Here is a 22,526-nt window from a genome sequence, read left to right on the forward strand (position 1 = left end):
GATTTTCTATTCAGTGTAGGAAAAAAACCTCCAACTTCCTTCCATTTCCAATGAGTGTTACATTATATCTCCAGAGGATGTCCCCCCCCCCCCCCGCTAAATATCATGAAAAACCTCCCCCAAATATGTAAAAAATACTCCTCAAACACCCCCACCCCTAGAAATTTCAATGGCGCTTGTCTGCGCCATGACCGCCCTTAGGTGGACTCCCCTGATATCCCCCATCCCCTACACACACTCATTTAGTGTGTTAAATTTTATGACGCAACTGTTATTCAAGAAATCTACTGCACAATTTATTCATTCCAACACGCTTAAATTTTGGTGAAATACTCGAAATCGTCACCCAATCGTATTTCAAACGGAAGTAACAAACAGTTGAAACAACAAAATGTATGTATTTGGTATTTTGAGAATTTACTAAGCGTTAAGTCTATCGTGCTTTTAATGACTAATACGCATCATATGGATAAAAAGCATATACAGTAGAATCTCGAAAATTCGAGGTAATTGGGGCTCGCGCCACCTCGGATTACTCAAAACTCGGATTATCCGAAAAATCCTTTGGAATGCATAAAGACATGCACTGTTTAATAAAAAGGAAATATTGTCTCTTCTAAAAATTTATCGCTCAAATTTCAAGATAAATTTGTTTTAATTGACCATAAACGAGTTTTGATGGGGATTTTTTTTTCTTTATGTCTGCATGTGCATATGTGTAAATTTGCAGGCAACTAAAAAATGCTCTTTGATCGTCCTCGAATAAATTTTGAGTTTTTGTCGTGATATTTGTGCCTATGTGTGAGCGTGCGCATGTACCTCCCATAATACAAAAACGTTCGTCAGAGAAGGAGAATTTCGTACATACGAATCGTATACATCGTTAAGTTTTGCACTTCCCTTTTTAATTGCAATCGGATATTCTAAAAGAGATGTTTATTCGTTCTTTGAGGCAAAACAATGTTTTAATTTCCAGTTACTTTTTGTATCAACCAACTTCTTGTTTTCTCGAAGACATCTCTTAATCCATCTCTAACAGTCAATAAATATTTCTTGGCGACTCTTATTGACATAAACCTTTCAATATCATGTTGTTATCTTATTGTACGTTGTTAGAAAAGTTCTACATAGCTCGATTTTCAGGTTAAAGTATTTTTTTTTTCTAAAAAGTATACCCTAAAATTATCAACCAAGCACCTCGAATTAAGCGAAACCTCGGACTTTTGGGGCTCGGATTTTCGAGACTCTACTGTAATATTTAAACCCCAGCTATTTTGCACACAAGTTTATCAAATTCAAATTCGCAACTTTTCCCCAATGGCGGGCGCATTTCCAGATTTCGTGGCCCGTGGCAATGCATTTTCGGGGTCTTTTGCTGTATCACAGAACTAAATAAAAAAAATGTCATGTGTATTTTTGAATCCCATTCTTAGTCCCTACAGTTGTGAAATTTGCGACATGGTAATTCCGCCACTGTTCACTGTTTCCCTTCATTTTGGGATTTTTCTTGCTTGCAAAACGTATTGTCTTTTAAATGTCTTTTTCCTTTAGGATAACAGATGGCAGCACTAAACTTTTCTTGTATTATTTTAAAACATAACGAAATTGAGCAGCGTACTTTTGTTACAAGTTTTTAAAAAGTTAATTGAAACCAGGGGTGCTCAACTAAGGATGAGGAGAGGGTCATGGTGCAGACTGCGCCATTAAAATTTTAAGGGGTAGGGTGTTTTTAGGGGTATTTTTCCCTTTTGTGTGGGGGGGGGAACCCTATTGAAACTAACATCGATATTTAATTTGACAGTTTAACGCTTTGAGAACCATCATGAGGCAAATGTGTCCCCTCAGTTAAAAATTTGTTTAATTTTTAATTACAAACCATCTATATTTTTTTCATGTTATTGATACATCAGAACAAGATAACATATCTCAAATATTGACTCGTTATGACAGTCTGTCACAAATGCAAACTATACCAGAACTTCAGGATGAAGGTATATGTCTCACAGACTAAGATCTAAATCGTAATGATCTGAATCAGAAATAATATTAAGGAACCGCATTGTTAAATGCATTATTGAGGATGGTGCTTTATCACGATCACAGATGGATTAAGGAAATTGAGATTGAAAATAAATAAATCAATCATTAAAAAAAAAATTTGATTTGCATCAAGTTCAAAAAGAAATGTTAGACAGTTACTTTCAGACAATGCCGGATCTAGGGGGAGCAAGCAGGAGCCCTTGCCCCGGGCGGCAACTTCAAAAGGGCGTCAGTTCACCTTATTTCTGCTCTTTTTTTTTCCCCTTGACACTCGATATAAAAACTATGAAGAAGATGAGTAAGGGCAGAAAATTTTTAAGTCTTTGCCCCAGTTCAAGCAAAATCGAAGATCCACTACTGCCTTTGAACTTAAAAATCAAGTTTCAATTTAAAAATCTCCAAATTAATTACCTTTACTAGAAGTTCTCCATGGTGAGTGAGGACTTAAGACAAGAACTTACTTTAAAAAGAATAAAAATGTCGAAGTTGAAAATTATTTGAAAAATTCAGAAAATGTGATAGTTTTTTGCAAAAGCATCAACCCAGATGAGTATCAAAACTGTGACGTAGGAGCACTGTGAAGTTTATCGCATGACATGCGCGGTGCGATTCGTACGCATCACTTCTAAGATTTGTTTCTTTTCCTTAACTCTTACAACGTGAACAGAGTTTCGGATGCGGATCTTATACGCGTGAGGCCTATACTCTGGTTTTACAACAAAAAAAAATGAAAAAAAAAATCAAATATGCATTTTTTCCGAGGAATCCCCCCCGGAAGGGTACCCGGAGTCTTTCATCTTGCTACAAATATTTGATTTTGAACTTTTCTCCGATCTCTAGCTCTTCAGAGGAATGTTAACATCAATATAATCCTCCCTTCCAAATCAAAATAATGGCTGGCTATGAAATTGTATTTGGTTGTACTATCATTTTATGATTTTGGAGGTCATTTTACATAAGAATTAGCAGATATAGTGTCAGAAGCATTTTCCATGCCGCGCAGTATAATTACTTCGTTTCTAATGAATATTAAACTAACTTTTAAAGATCCTAAGTTTTTAAGTACTCTGCGGAGGAGACCTAAATATTGCTTAAAATGTTTTGCATTTATTGTTAATAATAGTTAACTTGATTTTTTTTTAATTTCCTTATTTTAAAACATTAAAAAAAATTATTTATTTTTTTGCAGAAAATTAACCTCAGTCCTCGAACGGAAGACTTTTTAGCGATATATGTAGGCATCATTTTATCAACTTCTAGTTTTGAATTTCGAAAAAAAGTCCTTTTGATGCACCCTTTTGTTCTTTGAGAAAGCTGAACTCCATTTATTTTTTATCTGAGAATTATTTATTCTGTTTCATTTATGAGATTTATGAACAAGTATTAACCATAAATGCTCCATAAGAGACCGTGCATTTGCTTATTAAAAAACATTTTTGCCTCTTCGTTAAGATAAGTCTTATTTTTAAAGGTGTTATTTTATAATGAGGCACTCTTTCATTTTGTTCCATTGGATAAAAAATTCCCACACCTTAAAAATAAAAATTTAATAATATGCAGAAGTTGCTACCACTGCTGTAAAATTTGTCATGTCTCGTGTATTTTAAAATTGATTATTATATTTATTTGTAACTTGTTTATGATTAATTTTAATTATTGGTAATTTAGAATTATTTACTTTGTATTTTACATTTTATTAAATCAGGTTAATTACTTGTAGCTACAGTCAACTGTAAGTTAGCAACTCAAATATCAATGTTTCTTTTTTATACAAATGTTATCAATGTTTTCTTTTCTGATGAGAAGAGTTGTTCTTTTTTTGCTACTAGCATGGAAAAATTTTAAACAACAGTTTAAAATTTAAGCTTTGTTTAGTTTTGCTATTGCGAAAAACTCTGCAACTACAATTTTTTCAAATACATGAGGGCAACATCCTCTTCATTAAGCCATAGAAGACTTTCATCAGAAACGAAATCTATGACCTTGGCAGGGGGAGGGGAGAGAAAAAAAAAGGATTCTATTATAATTATTCAAAAAAAAAATGGAAACTATCATTTGGTTATTTGCTTGACACTGCTCTAGTTGGTGATACTTTCCGCAAGATCTCAATTCCAGATGATAAATTATTTCAGACTAAACAAAATCCAGTATGGCAAGGCAAAATTGGTAACTAATTTGTCTTTAATTGAAAAGGAAACAGAACTTGTGCAAAAGGGAAAAAAATGGAGAGATAAAATTGTGAAGTATCTGGATAAACTCATATGAAAATATAGTTTAAGCCTCGACTGAAATTGAATGAACTTCGACTGATCCTGAAGCCAAAGAATGTTCTTTAAAATTTGCATCTAGATATGGTTTTATGTTGTTGAAAAGCATTTTCACCTACAAGAAGTGAGTTGCCAAAATTCCAACTGTTGTTTCAAGTAATCTTATTTGAACATCTACTTGTTAGAAGAGGATGGTGTTCTTCGTTTTGAAGGCGATATTTCCGAGTATAAACTTCAGAATGGTTTTTCCCTCAACAAAACCCAAAAGATGCAGTGAAACGCTGCCCAGCAGATGATGTGGGATTAAAATCCAAGGAAACATCAAGTTTTAGAAGAGATACTATTCAACAATCTGGATGATAAGTAGAAATTTGCAAGAATCTTCTGTATCTCACACACTGGTAATTAAGAGAAATTACAATATTGGTGAATGTAAAGGACTGAAATTGTAAACATGTGATACGAATGACATAATCGAACTTTTGCATGCTTTATGTTTGACATTATTAAATAACAACCAAGAAATGCTTATAATTTTATTGTATGTAAAAGAAATGGGTATTTGTGTTGTGTTTCTTGCCTAACCAACCTAATTTAATGTTGATTAAAAATAGAATAATGATAGAGGGAGTTTATTTTTTCACCTTTTTTTTCCACAAAGGAAGTTTTAATCACTCCTAGCAACACCTAAATTTTGTTCAAATTCTAAAACTTTTATCTGTTTTTTCATCAAAAGGAAGCAATTAAAGGGGTGCCCCATATTAAATTCAAAAAGAAATTTTTAATATTATAAGACGCACCCTAATCTTCATTTGCACCTCGAAACCTTATATTTTTTCACTTTGATATTTACTCAGGGTTTTGACGATTTCAACCACTTTATTCGGTAATGGCACAGACAGTAATTAAAATTTTAAGAAACTTGACAAGCCAAAATTTATTTGCTTTAACAGGTAAGTTTCATGAGGCTAAAACTTAGTGCTACAAAAAAAAATGGTGCTTCAAATGAAATGGGAATATAGAAATCTATGTAGTATATTTAGCACTAATTTTTTAGGCATTACTTGGTGATTTTATTACAGCTCTTTTGACTAATCTAATTCTAGTTTACCTTGCCGACTATTTTTAAGTTTAGTAATATATATATAATAAAAGGCAGGGGGGGAGGAATAAAAAAATTAAAACGACAAAGACAAGCTGCTTTCAAATTTCTTTCTGCATTTATTTTTGTTTTATGTATTGTGTGTGTATATATATATGTATATATGTATAGACGTATATATGTATATATATATATGTATGTGTATATATATACACACACACGTCCGGAAAATGAAGCTAGCTTACCCAGAAATTGAATTAATATGTGGCTCATTTTAACGTACATTTTAAAGCTCGTTACACCGGGGAACTCCCCTAAAAGATGTGTGGACCCTTCTTTCTCAAGGCCTAGACTTCTGACGCTGGCGAGTGTGCAGCCGATCAATAACGATCGTAATATCAATCTATCGCTTTCTCTGTTGATCTGATGTTTGTTTTTGCGTTTCGTTATTTTTACTTCTCAATTTTATTTTAAATCGCAGAAAAATTTTCACATTGGTAGTTTTATAAAATGCTTTTCTCTAAAAATGAAATAGCATCATTCATTACTAATATGTGTGATCCCTGCTTGTATAAGTATTAGGATGTAGATGTGCAGTGTTGCATATAAAATAAACGACCAAATAGTACGAGTTTTACGAATGTGTTATTCACTAATGTAAGCAAAACTGAAATATTTAATACAGTTACTAAAAACAGCACATTAAAATATTTCAAAATATGGAAAAAGTAGGAAGTAAAAAGCATCCTATATTTGTTTCCTCATATCAAAATGTTATTTTAATAACGTAATCCATTGTTTAAATATGAAAGAAAATATTAAATTTTTAAACCGTTGGCTTTCTGTCAGAATCAGGGTTTGCATAAATGCTGGGGAAAATTTGAGTAATTTCGCTGTGTTATTGGTTTTTCTGATTAATGCTGTCAGTTTTGGTAAAACTTGCGGCTTACTCCATGTCAACAATGATTTTTTCTTTCAAAGAGTGATTTATTAACTAAATGTTATTATGGGGTATTTAAGTACACTAACAGACAAGGGTCCACTAACAGACAGTCGTAAGTTTGAATTTAAATAAGCCTTTTGGGTGGGTAAAACTGATGTTGTGTGACTAATGAATACAGTGCAACCATCTAGTGTTTATGTGAATTTTAAGAGCTAGTTGGTATTTACAAGGCAGTGATGGAAGGTTATGAACAGCTACCATGAGATCAGCTGGTGTTTCATGTCCATTTTAATTTAAGGCATTAGTTCTAAAAATAAAGAACTTTTGCACATTTGGAAAAGGGAATTCGGTATATTACTCATCCTTTCCTCATCCTGTCTGTTTCTGGGTTTCATCCGATTTTCTCGGTGTCTATTACTGGGGATCAGCCTTTTTTTTTTTTTTTTTTCGAAATTGAGCGAATAAAAATAGAATTAACTAATTCGGAGGATCCAGAAGCTGCCAAACGTTAGATGCGATGTTGTTGCATGAGAGAAAAATAGTTTAAAAAGTCTAAATATATTAAAAGGCTCAGAAAATGGAGTTAACCTGAGAATGATGTCTTAAGCATGTCTGTAACTGGTGCCGTTACCCTATACGTAATTGCAGAATGTGAGCTGATACTATTTTTGAATTTCTTATCAAATCTCACTGCGGTCATCTAAAACTTAACATCGGCTTGTTTTGAGTTTAATGTGAATTTCGGTTTTACATTATGTTTTAGGAGGCCGATGCGCCCTCCAACCTGTACGCCCTCCAACGCCCACTGTGCAGCACCTCTGTGAACGTTTATTTTATTTGCACCGTTAAACGTAAACGAATTTGTGTGTTTTTTTTCTTTCGCTGTTGAACCAGAGCGTCTTTTTTTTTCTTTTCCCGCCATCAAACCTAAGCGCCTTCGGGTTTATTTTGTGCCCTCGAACCTGTGCGCCTTGTGTGTTTTTTTACCTCCATCAATCCTGAGCGTTTTCATGTTTCTTCTGCACCCTCGAAACTGCACTCCTTCGGGGTTTTTGTTTTTTTTTTTTGCCTTGAGCGTGGTCGCCTTTTATTTCTCACTGCATCCTCAAACCTGTGCGCCTGCTTTAGTTTGCGCCTTATTAAGGGGACAAATTTTGTGTCGCCATGGATACAAATCGTTTGCGTTCATTTAAGGCTTAACCTAAGCCTCCTCTGTCTACCGGCCTCCGCGAGTGGGACCTAATCTGGGTGGTGGCGTCCACGCCATACACGCACACACACACACTCAAATACACTCGGGCCATTCCATGACAGTCAACCCTTTGTCCCGCACGTGACGGTTCATATTTTTCATTAAATAGTTATAATTTTGATGGGTAATACTAAATTGTTTGCTTAAGAAATCACACAAGTTTGTAATTTGTTAAGCAGAAAAAAATTGCTCATTAATAATTTAAAGTATTTTTAAGGAAATATGAGGCATCACGTGGGGGGCATAATGACCGTTTTCCGTGGAATGGCCAAACTGCGATGGCCGTAGATTGCGACAAACTTAATTTGAATTTAAGATGTCAAATTGGTTTTTTAAGAATTTTACTTTTTTTGGGTGTTCTCAAACGCATGAGCCTTCGGTTTTTTTTTTTTTTTTTTTTTTTTTTTTCTGATTAGGTCCTTGGGTAGTCAAGGTTAACGCTCTCTTGGGGCCCCTGTGAGGAGAGCTTTATTTTTGAATTTGAAAATATTGGTACTGTTGTTCAAAACATGTAGAAAATGTCGAATAGATCCACTTCAACGAGTGTTGTTGATTTTAACTTTCCGGGCTTGCTTTAGCTTTTTATTCATTTATTTTATTTTTTTAATTTTTAATAAATAAATTAATTTGACTCCAATATTGTAATTTTTATGCATATTTATTCCTTTCCCCGATTGGATTAAGCTCTTTTCTACTTAACACTCTCTGCCATCATTTGCATACGAAAGCTATCTAAGATAACTTTTAAAGTATAACTGTCTAGGTGTAATAAAAAAAATATGTATAGAGTATTTTATTTAATTTCTAAATTCTGAAAACTGTCCAGCTTTTAGGTTGATTGTTACAGGTAGAACATTACCTACGACTGAGAAATATTCCCCAGCCAGTGGATTGATAACTGCTAAGTAAAAAAATCCTATCTTTCTCTTCTTTTTTTTTTTTTTTTTTCAAATCCAATACCCATCCATATTGTGGACAGGGTTTTCAAGTTGTAGTCAAAGAGTTAAGCATTAAATTACATTCTTAGTTATGACGAATATAGCAACGAAGTTAAGAATATAGTTGCTACCCATCAGGAAAATGTGGGAAATGTTATTACACGATATAGCGTTTTAAGATACCTTTATTTTTTCGATAGATGAGTTGCAGAGTCTTACTTCTGAAATAATTTATTTTCTAGGTCCGTGAAACACAGGACAAAGAAGGAACAACAGCGTATATTTCTGATAAACTGAAGTCCTGCATTAGTTCTAGACCTTCATCTGGATCTATTGGCGTAAGTGTACCTCTCCCTCCTCCTGAAGATACGTCGTCGACAATTTCTGACAGCAGTGGAGGAGGTAGTGAAACTGAACGAGGGACTTGGGGAAGACAGTTGGACTTCTTTCTCTCTTGTGTCGGTTATGCTGTTGGACTAGGCAACATATGGCGTTTTCCTTACCTATGTTATCAAAGTGGAGGAGGTAAGTTTCAATTTCGCCGGATGCTTCTCTCCCCCCGCCATCAATTGATTTTTTTTAATATGTAAATGTCATTGAATTATGAACATTAGTGTTCATAGTATTGGGGATAAATTTGTGAGTTTTAACTGAATAATAACATGAACCATTAACACAACCTGGATATCAGGGATTTATCTGGGAAATTTTCACCTCTGGGGAAAAATTAGGGAATTATCAGAATTTTAAAAAAATCTCTTAATATCAGGGAAACGTATGCAGTCTCCAAATTGGTTAATCTTAGTAGTTTTCTGTCATTGGAGGGAGTGCAAAATGAAAGAAATATCATTTTTTCCAAACAAAAAAAAAATTGGGAAAAACAGCATTGTATTTTTACATAAACTACGTTTTATTGTCTACAATTCAGGAAATGGTAAGTTGTATGAGAAACCAATAACCTAATGTTGAAAGATCATAAATGCAGTACAAAACTTGCAAAAAAAAAATCTTGTATCAGGGTTTCTGGGATTTACTCCATTTATATATCGTCGTCTCAGAGCAACAGTAAGGTATCTTAGTGTTATTTCTGGGTTTAGATATCTTACTGTTGCTCTGAGGCGACGATATGAAGAAGCGAGTTTATGGATAAAAGGCACCAGATGAATCAAACCTTGCTTGCTGCCATTAGCCAAATGTTTTTATCCATTACTTCCACTTTTTATTTCTATAAAAGGGATCTTTGTAATCCAGAAACAAGCTGCATTTATTTTTGCTTATTTTGTGCTGCATTAATGTTGTTTTCCTTTATAAGTGAAGTCATGATTGTAAAAACAGGAAATTTTTTGGAGCTCAATCGGAATATCTGAACTTTATTTCCCGTATTTTGTTACCACCATCATAAACGTATTCATTCCTTATAACTACAAAAAGAAACTTGTTTAACCATTTAACTTCGGTTTCTTAGCTCATTATGATCATTTACAAGTAGTGTATTCAGTGATGAATTTGCTTTTTTTAGCTGAGCAAAAGTTACTACATATGATGCCGTAACTTTTACTACATAAAGTTTGATTCTGCTGTCTATAAGTGTTTATCTTTAGCTACAACTTTCAGTTTTCTAGAAGGGACATCAAAATCCGCCTTCCCCATACACAAACATATTAATAAAATAAACGGTTTAGAATTTATGAAGCAAAGGAAGAAATAAATACCTTTTGTGCTGAAATGCAAATGATGATAAAACAAAGTTGTACTGCTCAAATTTTCAAAATAATTACTTTAAAGACATGTTTTGGTTTACAAGGAACCTCTTTTTCAATGCAAGAGATGTAAGCATATGGATAAGTAGAGATATTTGACTACAGCAGCTATACGGAACGATAAATTTGTTTACTCATAAGCTGTTCAGTGCCGTTGTGTTTGATTTTATACGATAGCATAAATGATGTTTAGAACTGCAACTTAAACTGAAATATTAATATCATAGATTTTTTTGCAATTTTGTCTCAATTTTAGACGAATTTTCCAGAAGAGTTCTCACGGGCAAAGAAAAATTATTTGCAGTTTTCATGCCTTAACCTCTTAAAAAGTGCGAGTTTGTTTCTGAAAAACTGGTAAAACATTATCGAGGATTTTTTCCCTGGCAGTAAATGAAGATGTAGGGATAGAATAAGATTTCTTTTTCAATTCCAGTTGCAGGGGGTGGGGGGATGACCACAGAGTCAGCAGGCAAGATAAATGATGAATAAAATTTAACACAAAGTGTAAACTATTAAATTATAAGTTAATTTTTGAATTCAAAGTATTAAAATCAAATTAAAGTTGCGTTTATCATGTTCAACTCAATGAAAATGGGTATATCGCCGTCATCCCCCCCCCCAAAGAAAACTGCTTTTATAACAAAAAATTACTAACAAACTTATGGCTCATCCTCAAAATGCACCACGTGGTTAACACAAAAAATATACTGCATAGTGTAACATATAAGATCGCCTTTGTGAGGAGACACGAGCATTTACAAATTTGCCGTAAACCTTCGCCCGTGTCAAGTAGCGACACATCCACCATCTTAGGCAGAGGCGGATTACAGTCTATTCAAAGGGGTCGTGGCGGTTGAAACCGTAAAAACCATTCCTCCCCCCAAACCCGACATATAGGGGGGCAGGGAGTCGATTCACCCCCTTATAAAGATCTGAGCTTTATCCTGTCTTTTAAATACTAATCACCCTCTATCACCCCCTTGAAGTGATAAATCTCCCCTTTAGGGGTTATTATCCCCAGGCTTGGAAACCACTGTTCTAAGTCATAGCAATGTATTATTATCATACCAGTCTAGTGTAGTCCATGGAAGAAAAAGGTTGGAAAACCCATTTAAAAATATTAAAGTTCAAAAAAGGGGGGGAGGGGTGAGCTTAGGTTCAAACTGAAAAGTGGATAACGTCCATCCTCGAACTAACTGTCTAAACTTAATTTAAAGTAAATTTGTGGAATGTACTCGATTGAAATTAGTGGCGATTGTTGTTAATTCCTTCGCTTCTATACCATTGGTTTTAGAAAAGGACTGTCATGGAGGGGGCGGTCGCCTCCCGGCCCCCTAGTAAATCCGCCACTGATCTTAGGACGAAATGCCGCTTTCTTCCAATGTTTGCTACAAAGAAGTTTCTTGCTTTGCTTCTTGATTGTGAATTAACATAGTTAATAAGAAACCTTTTAGCGCCAAGATGGATGACCGACGTGTCGCTACTTAATTGAGGAGTAATTTATCAAAACGGAACATATCCATTCTAGAAAAAATCATTTTATGACATTTTCTAATTTTTTCAGATGGCATTTATCACATCATTTACTGTCAAAAAGTCCAAAAGTGAAAAATCCTAAAAGTAAAATGTAGCTTTTTGATCAAAATGTAACAAATCCGTCCTCAGCACGTTTATTCTGAACAAAAGGAACATATCCTGAAAAAATCTGTAGTACGAAGACTTTTAGATGAAAATTAACGCATGTCCAAAATCCTCAAATTTTAATCCACTACATTTATGTTTATGTTCTTCGGTAAGAGAATATGAGAAGGTGAAATATTAGAGTTTTGGTGAAATTTTAATTCTCAACATTCAGGTTTTCGTTCAAAAGGGCGCATATACAAAACTAGCTGTACCCGCACGGCGATGCCTGTACTAAATTTAAAGGAAGTCCGTTGAATATAATAAATCCATGCCCCTCCCTCTTGTTTTTACGCAAAGTTCGACGCCTACGGCGGCTGTTTAAATAAATTTGGCAGCGGTATTAATTAATATATCTTTTTCGTATTTTCTATACCTATTTCCAGTTGCGTTTTGTGTCATTCACCTTTTTACGCAAAAATTGACGCCTTCGGCGGCTATCTACCTATAAGATATGTCTATTTTTTTTATCCGTTCTCTATTTCAACTTCATCGCCCATTTCCTAATCTGATCAAAAACTCAAAAAGCTGCGCTTTATTCATTTAATGAAATAGCGCAAAAAAACCTCTTCTTGTTCCCCGTAGTGAGCAAAAAATAGCGTTTGCCAAAAGAAAAAACACCTCACTACTTTAAGTACGCAAATATGTAACATACAATAGATACAGCGAAACGTCCTGTCGGAAGCTACCGCGCTACATTAACCCATCCAATTAGCGAGCGAAACGAACTCTGGCGGATAAGCAATTGCGATTAAAAAGCACGGAACATCAAGGACAAAGGAAATCCAGTATCCCGTACGAAAAAGGATTCAACTCCCCAGCAAAAAAAACAACACAATTAAAAAAAAAGCAGTACATCTAGGACAAAAAGGAAATCCCGCACCCCAAATGAAAAATTTAACAATAGAAAAGGTATCGTTTAAGAAAATGGAAAAAAAAACTCTAGAATTAAAAAAAAGTACCTTCCTCCCCCTCCTTCTGTTACTTAAATAATTAGTAATCATGTGTTTTAACTAAAATGCGTGAACACCCTTTGCAAACCTAAATGCAATTCTTTGCAATCTAAAATATTTTGCGAAATATACAATCTGCAACTCCATTGTTTATCGCCAAATCCGTCAAGCGACTTTCAAAATAAAGAGAATCAATTAACATTCGCACAAAGAATTTAACAAAAATGACAACAGCGCAGTAACCAAATCAAGAATCCACCGGTTCTACTATTCGAACGCAACCATATACCAAAGATGACGTCACTGCAGAGACAAAAATCAAGAGTAGCCTTGAAAATTGGCTCAATTGGAATCGCTTATATCTCCTGTTCTAATTAATTGAGAGAAATGGAACAAACATGTTGTTCGGAAAAGAACTCTTTGCAACGACGTATAATGTTCGGGGGTGGAGGGATTATTTACCCCCTAATTAGGCGAAAAACTTGACATTTTAGCTTAATTAGTTATGAAAAAACTAATTAGAAATTTAGAATTTCGGGTTCGAGGTGCACACCCCCCAGGGTACGTTCGAATTTTGTGCTAAGTTTTAGGGCTGTAGGTGCTATGGGGTCTTCTGGCCATCGGGTACAAACAAAGAAAAACCGTCACCTTTACTCTTGGTCATGATTTGCTGTGCTTTCGTGCTCAATTCTATACCCAGAGAATGTGCTAAAACTATATTTTGCTCTTATGGTAATTCGTTTTTCTCACCTCCTGAACATTTTTAGAAAATGGATATGTTACCTTTTGATAAATTAGTCCTCAATTGCATGATTCAGGGCTTAAGTGCAGGACACGGGCATATGCGTTAAATGGTAAAAGCGATTTTTCCCCTAGGCTCCTAAAGCTCAAACTGCACGAAACACTTTCTGTTCGCATTTTATTAACCAACTGCAAAAATTATTTCTGAACCATACGTAAGTGTGCTACATAAAAAGTTCAAAAGGAAGAACTAATCATGCGTTGGCGAATTCTCCCCAACGCAAAACTGAAAACTAAAAGCTTTTTTTCTTTCCTGTAAATTCCGAAACATCGCAAACTAACTTTTCATTTTGTATTACTATCTAGATATTGCGCGGAAAATCTATAATACTCTTAACAAAAACTTAATGTATGCAAGGTAACTTTTCAGTCCGTACCTTGTATTTATCATTCTGGGAAATCTTAGTGTATGCATAATAACATTTATTTTTATTACAAAATACTAAAAATTCGCCCGTCAAGGTATGAAAGGTGAAAATTGCTTCTACATTTGAAGGAAGCAATTGCCTGTTTTGTGATATTTTGATAGTTGAAATTTTAGCCCTAACTCCTAGTAATTATTGAACACTTTTTCGTTTCTGCATTCTCCTAAAATTAGTCTTACCAGTAAAACAGTTAAGTTACCGGATCCAGTTCAGCCTTGTCAAAATAAAGCATTTCCTTGCATGTCAAACATTGCCAAAAAATACTATCAAATTATAAATAACTTACTGAATTTTTGGTATTTTACAATGAAATAGTGCGTCACGCATGCTATGGCGCTACTTTCATTGTTGGTGACGTCACAGCGTTACTCGATCAGTGATTTTGGTTACAATGTATGACTTTTTTACTGGTTTGTGCTTTAGCTTTTAAGTACACATGATTGTGGATCCATTTGAATCTGTTTACACACGGTGATTTTTAATGATACTTGTTTTAAGTTCAAATGTGTTTAATAGGTGCCTTTCTTGTACCTTATTTGCTCTTCCTGGTTATCTGTGGTATGCCATTATTCTTCTTGGAAATGAGCTTTGGACAATTCGCTAGTTTAGGTCCTGTAGCGATATGGAAGATCTGTCCAATCTTCAAAGGTATGTTTACTTTTGATTATAGCATCAAGATCTCTTTTAAACAAATTTTGTATTAAGTGTTTTTATTTTACATTTTATATTAGATTAGTTAGCTCTAACCCCGCTGGCTTCGTAAGTCAACCCCCGTTTGCCGTCTGCAGTAACTCCCTCACCGTTACAAAACTGGCAATATCTCATCAATTTTGGTGACAGACTTAGCTGAAAAAATGTTAATAACGAAATGATGTTAATTGACGTTTTAGGTAGTTAAAATTGTACAAAGTGAGACTAGAGGAAATGGGCTTCTCCCAGGGCTTGTAGTTTTAACACTCCAGGTGATGTTAACAAGTGCCGTCCGTATTTTTTAAAAAATCATAGAGCATACTCTCAAGCATTGCAACAATTCGAGCTGCAAAAAAAAAAGAAAATAAATAAAGAAAGAAAAACATTTTATGTTTTTGCTTCTTTGCATTTGCCATTTAAAAACGAGCTGATGTGCCTCACGTGACTTCCTTTTACGCCAATTAAATGATAGTACCTTAGAGTAAACACGTTAGTGTTTCCTTACTAAGGTGTAAAAATTAAATATTTTCCCCAGAGTTCGTTGCGAACCGAAGTAAAAAAGGGTTTCACACAGATTAATTTTCCCAATATCGGCAATTTCAACGTGATTTAATGGTTTACTCTCTAAATATCGCCAAATTGAAACCAGATTCGAAAAGTTATTTTTCGCCAAATTTGTCGCCAAGTTGGCGACCAAAAGCTTGGCGACGTATTGCCATGTATCGCCAAATTATAACATTACTTCAGTTTGCATTGAAATTAACACTGGTTTCCCTCAAAAAAGTTGTATAGACCCCTTTTGGAACATCAGAATGCAACCAAAAGTGGATGTGCACAACTTGATCCCAATAGGAGTCTGCATACCAAATTTCAACTTTCTACGTCATACCGTTTTTGGGTTATGAGAGATATGTACGTACATACAAACGTCGCGAGAAAACTCGTGGTAATTAACTCGGGTTCCTTAAAAATGGATGTTTTTGACGTCGATGCGTTCTTAGGCATGTACGCACCGTGCGGTCAGGCCGAAAAAACAAATCAGCACTTATTCGGGGGTGAGCAAAATGGAAATTTAGGTCGATGTTTGATTGATTTTTTTTTTTTCGCGAATGCAATGCTTCCTTTACTATGTAAAAGGAATGTAAAAAAAATACTGCTTTTAAAGTCTATGACGGGATGTAAAAATCTGCAATATTACTGAAAATATCTTAAGTACCACAATTTTTTCATCTAGAACAGGAATTTTTAACCTGGGGGGGGGGGGGTTGTAGAAGAATTTAAATGATGTGTGAATGAGACAAACTGCATTTTGCAAAACTTTTGGGCCACATGGTATTTTTGGTATTGTCGCCGTTATTTTCCCCCCTTGAGGGTTTTAGAGCAGTTATAAAGCACACATCGTCGTCTCAGAGCAACAGTAAGACATCTAGTCCCAGAAATAACAGTAAGATATCCTACTGTTGCTTAATTTTCAGCATTGGCATAGGTATAGTAACCTGAGGAGTGCTATATCAGAGTTAAAACCATCAAGCACTTGTAGAAGAGAAACTGTGGAAGCCCTCCTATTGATATAATGAAAATAACTGGGACTTCATGCCAGCCTCACCTAGGTCCTAGATTGCCTCAAATCAACTTGTATTTAGTTTTTATTTAATTCTTTAACTTCATGTGCATTAATAATAGATTAAAAATTAAGTTATATGTAGTAATGTAAAATTTTGCATACGAAGTTATGTTTTTATTTAATAATCGGTTTTAGTTTCAAACACCGATTTTCAAATTGTACTACTTGCAGTGATCGTATTTGGTAACGGGAGGGGGTCTGATCAAACATCAGTGTTCAAAGGGGGGCTCAGAGCCTGAAAAGTTGAGATCCCCTGATCTGGGATTCCTGGGTTAGGTCACAAAACATGCTGTAAAACTGCAAAAATGAAAGTGTCGATATTTTGGACTTGCAGTACCCTCACGGCGATGCCCATGCTAAGAAGTTAAACGATGTCCGCTGAACAAAAAAAACTCACGCCCCTCTTCTGATTCGAAATGATCACTTTCTTCACACCTTTCCAAAAGGCCTATTAAAGTCTCTTTGGAATTTAAAACTATTCGCCAGAAATATTAACAGTATCTTTAAAACTCAAATTAATCCTTCTACTACATAGTTCATCTCTTAACGCGCCAAGCAACCACGCTACCGTAACCCTGCCCTTTAGCGAGTGAAACAATTTTTTCCCCTGCAATTGAAAGTGTTTTGTCAAATAAACAATGCTATAAAAAAGCCGTTATTAAGAACAATCACAATTGAATAAAAAGGAAAAATCAAGCTATTTACTTAGATAAGTAACTATCTTCAATTATAAGAACAAACGTTGAAGAAATAAGAAAAACAAAACCAAATATAGAAAAACCTGCAAAATCATTATGTACCTGGAACATCGGAAAAAAACCGCATTCAAAAATCTATTCGCTGATCACAACAGCATAGCATGGGCATGGTTCCTCACGGCTATCGACACTGTCGGCCAGCGCCCTCTCGTAGAGTTAACTTACTGCGCCATCAATTAGGATTTCATAGAACTAAACTTACCCCGCCATCTATTAGGAATTCATGGAACTAAACAATTAATTAAACATTTAATTTGCATAAATATTTCGGTTAATCTGATTTTAAAAAAAAATAGCATATAGACTTCCTTAATAGATGGACTATTCAACAAAGAATTTTTGAATTCGAAACAGTAGTTCCTGAGATTAGCGCGTTCAAACAAACTCTACAGATTTATTATTAGTATAGATGAAAAATATCAAAGCAGAATGTGAAATGAAGATGGCATTTATTTGGTATTTTACGTCAGTTTTTTTTTTTTTTTTTTTAAATTTTTTATTTCTTATTTTTTACAGATTTCTTTGCAGAATTTCTAATGTAATACTTTTCTTTGCAGGCCTTGGATATGGAATGGCGATAATATCTGGAGTTGTATGCATTTATTACAATGTTATTATAGCTTGGACCCTTTATTATATTTATCAATCTTATAATGTTTCCTGGTCAACGTGTGACAACTGGTGGAATACACCGAACTGTTTTGATCAAAGGACTCCGAAACAGCAAGCTCTAGTAGGAAATAATTCGGTCTTATTCATGAACATCTCATGGAACGATACATTCAGTAATGATGTCGTCAATGTCGTTACCAATGCTTCGAAAAAAACTGCAAGTGAAGAATTCTGGCTGTAAGTGATGTACCTTTAAAATTCATGTGATTGACATGCACTGCATCATCGATCATCATTGCTAGTTCATACTAAGCTATGTCTATACACTTATGCCTTTTCCCTTTATCTTAAACATGATGAAAAGATAATGAATGCACTTGCACTGAGGCATGCGTCTTGAAATTAAGCTAATTCGATTCGTTAAGAAACATGCAACGGCGCATTCCCCTTTTGGTCATGTTCAAAAGGAAATCACAATCGGGTCATTCCATGTCAAGTGATCCAAAATTTGGGAAATTTTTTCCCTCACCCTTTTGTATTTCTTTGAAATTTGGCTCATAGATTGTACCCTTCGAGGTAATCAAAAGTCCAAATTTTTAGATTTTTATCTCTATTATTTTTTTATTTATGACACTTTGATTTTTCGAAAAACCCTCCTTTTTTTCATGGATGTTTGAACATAAAATGGACGATAACTCAGCACCAAATAGAGATAGAAAGATTTGGTAAAAAGCATTTTAAAGTACATTAGTTGCTGTTTAATTGGATATGCAACATGACTAATTTCAGAAAATTTTTATTTTTTAAAAAATGAAATTTTAAATTTAAATTTCTCAGAAAAGGTATAATGAATTTTTTTAAAAAAATTCTCAAAAATTTGTGTGCATTTTATCTTCATTTGTGCAAAGTTTCAAGTTGGGATCTCAATGGGATCATATTTTTATGAATTTTTAAATAAGATTTGACTTATGAAATAATGACATTTTTCAGATTCTAACTAGTTAAATATGGGGTTTTCTTACTGGGGATGGTCTAGTAAGTAGTAATTGATCATGATTATGCTTGAAATGAGCTGACATGAATTTGTAGATTGGTAAGCCCTCCCCCCCCCCCCCCGAAAAAAAAACCACTTTTAATTTTTTTTTTCAAAACGTTTTGAAAATTAAATTAAATAAATAAATAAATAAAACAAAATAAATAGAAAACTTATTAAAATTTGGTAAATAATCTTCTTTAAAGCAAGAAAAAGTCCCCTCCCCCCAGCACCACCACTTTTTTTTTTTTTCAAAACTATTTTCAAAACGCAAAAAATAAATAAATTAATAAAATAAAACAAAATGAATAGAAAGCATATAAAAAGCTGGTAAATGTTCTTCTTTAAAGCAAGACGAAGCACATTCCCCCCCCCCCCCCCCCCACACACATACGATTAACACTATAATAGTATCACGCCTCACCTGACGCTTTTTTTTTTCGGACCAAGTGTTTCTTTTTCAATCCGAACTTCACAAAATTTACTTGATTAATTCACTATCTGATAAGGAAAGTTATGATTCATTTCATCCCCTACCCCTGCGCCAACTTTCAATTTTGGAGGGAGGAAAGAAATAGTTTTGCCCCAAGATCATAGCAAAATAGGAGTGTTTCCCCCCCATTTTGTTTTTCTTTTCACATTAAACTAAAAATCAATCTAAGTATCAGATCATATGGATCTCCGCATAAAACTGTCTTTCTACAACATTTGGAGTGCGGCGGTCTTCTTTTCTTTAATGCTAGTTTTCTTTTTAGTTTCAGTTGTAAAGGAGAGCAATGCAGCAAGATCTATTTATGCATATATTAAAAGCAGTTATAGATCAAACAAATTTTGCTAGTTTGAGCATTACCTTCCATGTTGTTAAGCTTCATTCCAGATTGATCTTCCCCCTCCCTTTCCCCCTCCCCGTATCGTCCCACTTTTTCGAAAGAAAAAAAAAAGCTGCAAATGAGTGGTTCTATTTGTCTGTTTGTTAAAGTTTTTCTGACTTTTAGTTTTTTATGACCCCTCCCCCCCCCCCCCCCGCATTTATAATCCTTAGTCACTGCTGATGTTTAGCAGCGTGCATCCCAGTTTATTATGATTATAACTCTTACGTGCCAGCTTTTTTTTTTTTTTCTTTTTAAATACAGTTTTGGAAAAAAAAAAAAAAGATAAAAAGTGGTTGTGTGGCAGGGGGGGGGGGGTACCAATCTACAAATTCATGCCAGCTCATTTCAAGCATAGTCATGATCAATTACTACTTACTAGACCATCCTTAGTATGAGAACCCTATATTTAACTAGTTAGAATCTGAAAAATGTCATTATTTCATAAGTCAAATTTTATTTAAAAATTCATAAAAATATGATCCCATTGAGATCCCAACTTGAAACTTTGCACAAATGAAGATAAAATACACACAATTTTTTGAGAATTTTTTAAAAAAAATTCATTATACCTTTTCTGAGAAATTTAAATTAAAATTTAAATTTCATTTTTTTTAAATTAAAAATTTTCTGAAATTAGTCATGTTGCATATCTAATTAAACAGCAACTAATGTACTGTAAAATGCTTTTTTACCAAGTCTTTCTATCTATATTTGGTGCTGAGTTATCGTCCATTTTATGTTCAAACATCCATGAAAAAAAAGAGGGTTTTTCGAAAAATCAAAGTGTCATAAATAAAAAAATAATAGAGATAAAAGTCTAAAAATTTGGACTTTTGATTACCTCAAAAGGTACAATTGATGAGCCAAATTTCAAAGAAATACAAAAAGGTGAGGGAAAAAACTTTGGATCACTTGACATGGAATGACCCAATCGTGTTTCAATGATTATTTTCTTTCTGATTAACAGAAAATTCAATAAAAAGCGATTCTCAGGTATTATTCTTACTTCACGTATATTGGGCGTTTAGTATATTTTCAATGTAACCACTCTTGACATTAATAATTATATCGACATTTTCTTTGTCTTTTATGCTTGCATGAAGTATGCAGTGCATGCTTTTTGTCACCTCTCCTTTTGGTCAGGTTGAAAGGGAAATCACATTAGTATAGGCATAGCTTTAGTGTGGTGCAGTAATAATACTTTTTTTTTTAATTAGCAGAAAATTCAATACAATGGAATTACCAGGATATATTCAAACTTCATCTATAATATTGGGCGTTAATATATTTTCGATGTGATCCTTCTTGAAATTTTTAATGTAGGCGTGTTTTATGTTTTATACTTGCATGAAATATACATAATAATCATCTATCTACTTGCTTAGAGTAAAATATTTTTTTATTATTATGCTTTATTGCAAATTTTCATGACCATAGAGATAAAATTAGATACTTTCCTTCGGTTTAGATTTGATATTTACTATTAGCTGTTGGCAATTATTGCACCTTTACCACGGAAGAGGCATTGCTGCGCTTATGCGTAACATAAATTCTTGTAGGTGTGGCTTTTCTGCTGATGTGGCGCTTACGATCGACATTTGCCGAGAATTGATGATAAAACGTAGTTAGGCTGCTTATTCGATGACCTGAATTTTTTTTTACTAATTCAGAAAACATCTTTCTGTGGTGTTTCGGAAATAACCTACTCTTTGAAAATACTAGGGATAAACCCTTGATTTCCAAATTATATATTTTCCAGATCGTAGTCCAACCTTTTTCTAAACAATAAACTAAAAAATATATTGTGATATATTTTTTTTTAATTCAATCGTCAGTTGAAGTTTTAAATTGACAGTAAAAGCCCCACTAAAAGAAATTTTAGGGGTATGCCAAATTCTCTCTTCACGAATTTCAAGTTTTGTCGGTTGCGAAGAAATGAAAGCTCTATTTAAAATCATTATCTAAAATCTATTATCACATATTAAAGCTGCAAATAAATTTACCCCTTAACCAACGATTGAAGTTTCAAACAGCCTCTGGGTCCAAAACGCAAACAAGTTCCTGCACCTCCCAAGCTGTACCGAAGGCGCAGGACTTACTGAAAGTAAATGTACATGCATGGTACAAACTGGTTTAACTCCTTAACTTACAAATATGAGTGAGACATGTTTTTGTATTCGGGCCAAGCCCCAATTGTATGTTTGGCTCGATCAATATAAAACTGGACAGACCTACACACGTCTCACTTAAAGCTAAATTTTTATTACTGTTAGTTCAGCAAAAAAAAAACAATTCGGCGAAAATCGTAATCGCGAAAGCGAACCCTCTTCATAATATGAGAAGTATGTAAAAGCAAAAAACAAGATACAATCATGGATACACTTGCTTCTTTTCTAGGCGTAAACGTGTTGCATCAAAGTGATGGTATTGAAAATCTTGGAGAAATACAGTGGCCTTTAGCGTTGACTCTGTTCATTGCATGGGTGCTTGTTTTTTTGTGCTTGCAAAAGGGTGTGAAATCATCTGGAAAGGTAAGGATTTTCATCCATACTTGTCTGAAATTTGTAAAAAAAAAAGAATATCCCAATTCTCATTGTTTGTTTTTGTAGGTTGTATATGTCTCTGCAACATTTCCGTATATTGTTCTTGTCTGCCTGTTAGTCAGAGGTTTAACACTACCTGGTGCATGGAAGGGAATTGCTTTTTATCTTACTCCCAGATGGGAATTATTGATGAGTTTTAAGGTTTGTTGTTAACATGATTCTTGTATAGTTAC

The 22,526-nt window shown here is 34.1% G+C and overlaps 1 protein-coding gene across 1 annotated transcript in view; it reads left to right on the plus strand.

Annotated features, from left to right (window-relative positions):
• Positions 1 to 22,526, plus strand: part of LOC129231293 (sodium-dependent proline transporter-like) — a 79,749-nt gene that overhangs the window by 37,296 nt on the left and 19,927 nt on the right. Inside the window, exons 2-6 of the mRNA XM_054865581.1 lie at positions 8,785 to 9,067; positions 14,678 to 14,809; positions 17,791 to 18,084; positions 22,151 to 22,281; positions 22,360 to 22,494. Coding sequence (XP_054721556.1) covers positions 8,785 to 9,067; positions 14,678 to 14,809; positions 17,791 to 18,084; positions 22,151 to 22,281; positions 22,360 to 22,494 — 975 coding nt within the window. The remainder of the gene's footprint in view (positions 1 to 8,784; positions 9,068 to 14,677; positions 14,810 to 17,790; positions 18,085 to 22,150; positions 22,282 to 22,359; positions 22,495 to 22,526) is intronic.

Source organism: Uloborus diversus, chromosome 10, assembly GCF_026930045.1.
Source record: "Uloborus diversus isolate 005 chromosome 10, Udiv.v.3.1, whole genome shotgun sequence".
Lineage (NCBI taxonomy): Eukaryota > Metazoa > Arthropoda > Arachnida > Araneae > Uloboridae > Uloborus > Uloborus diversus.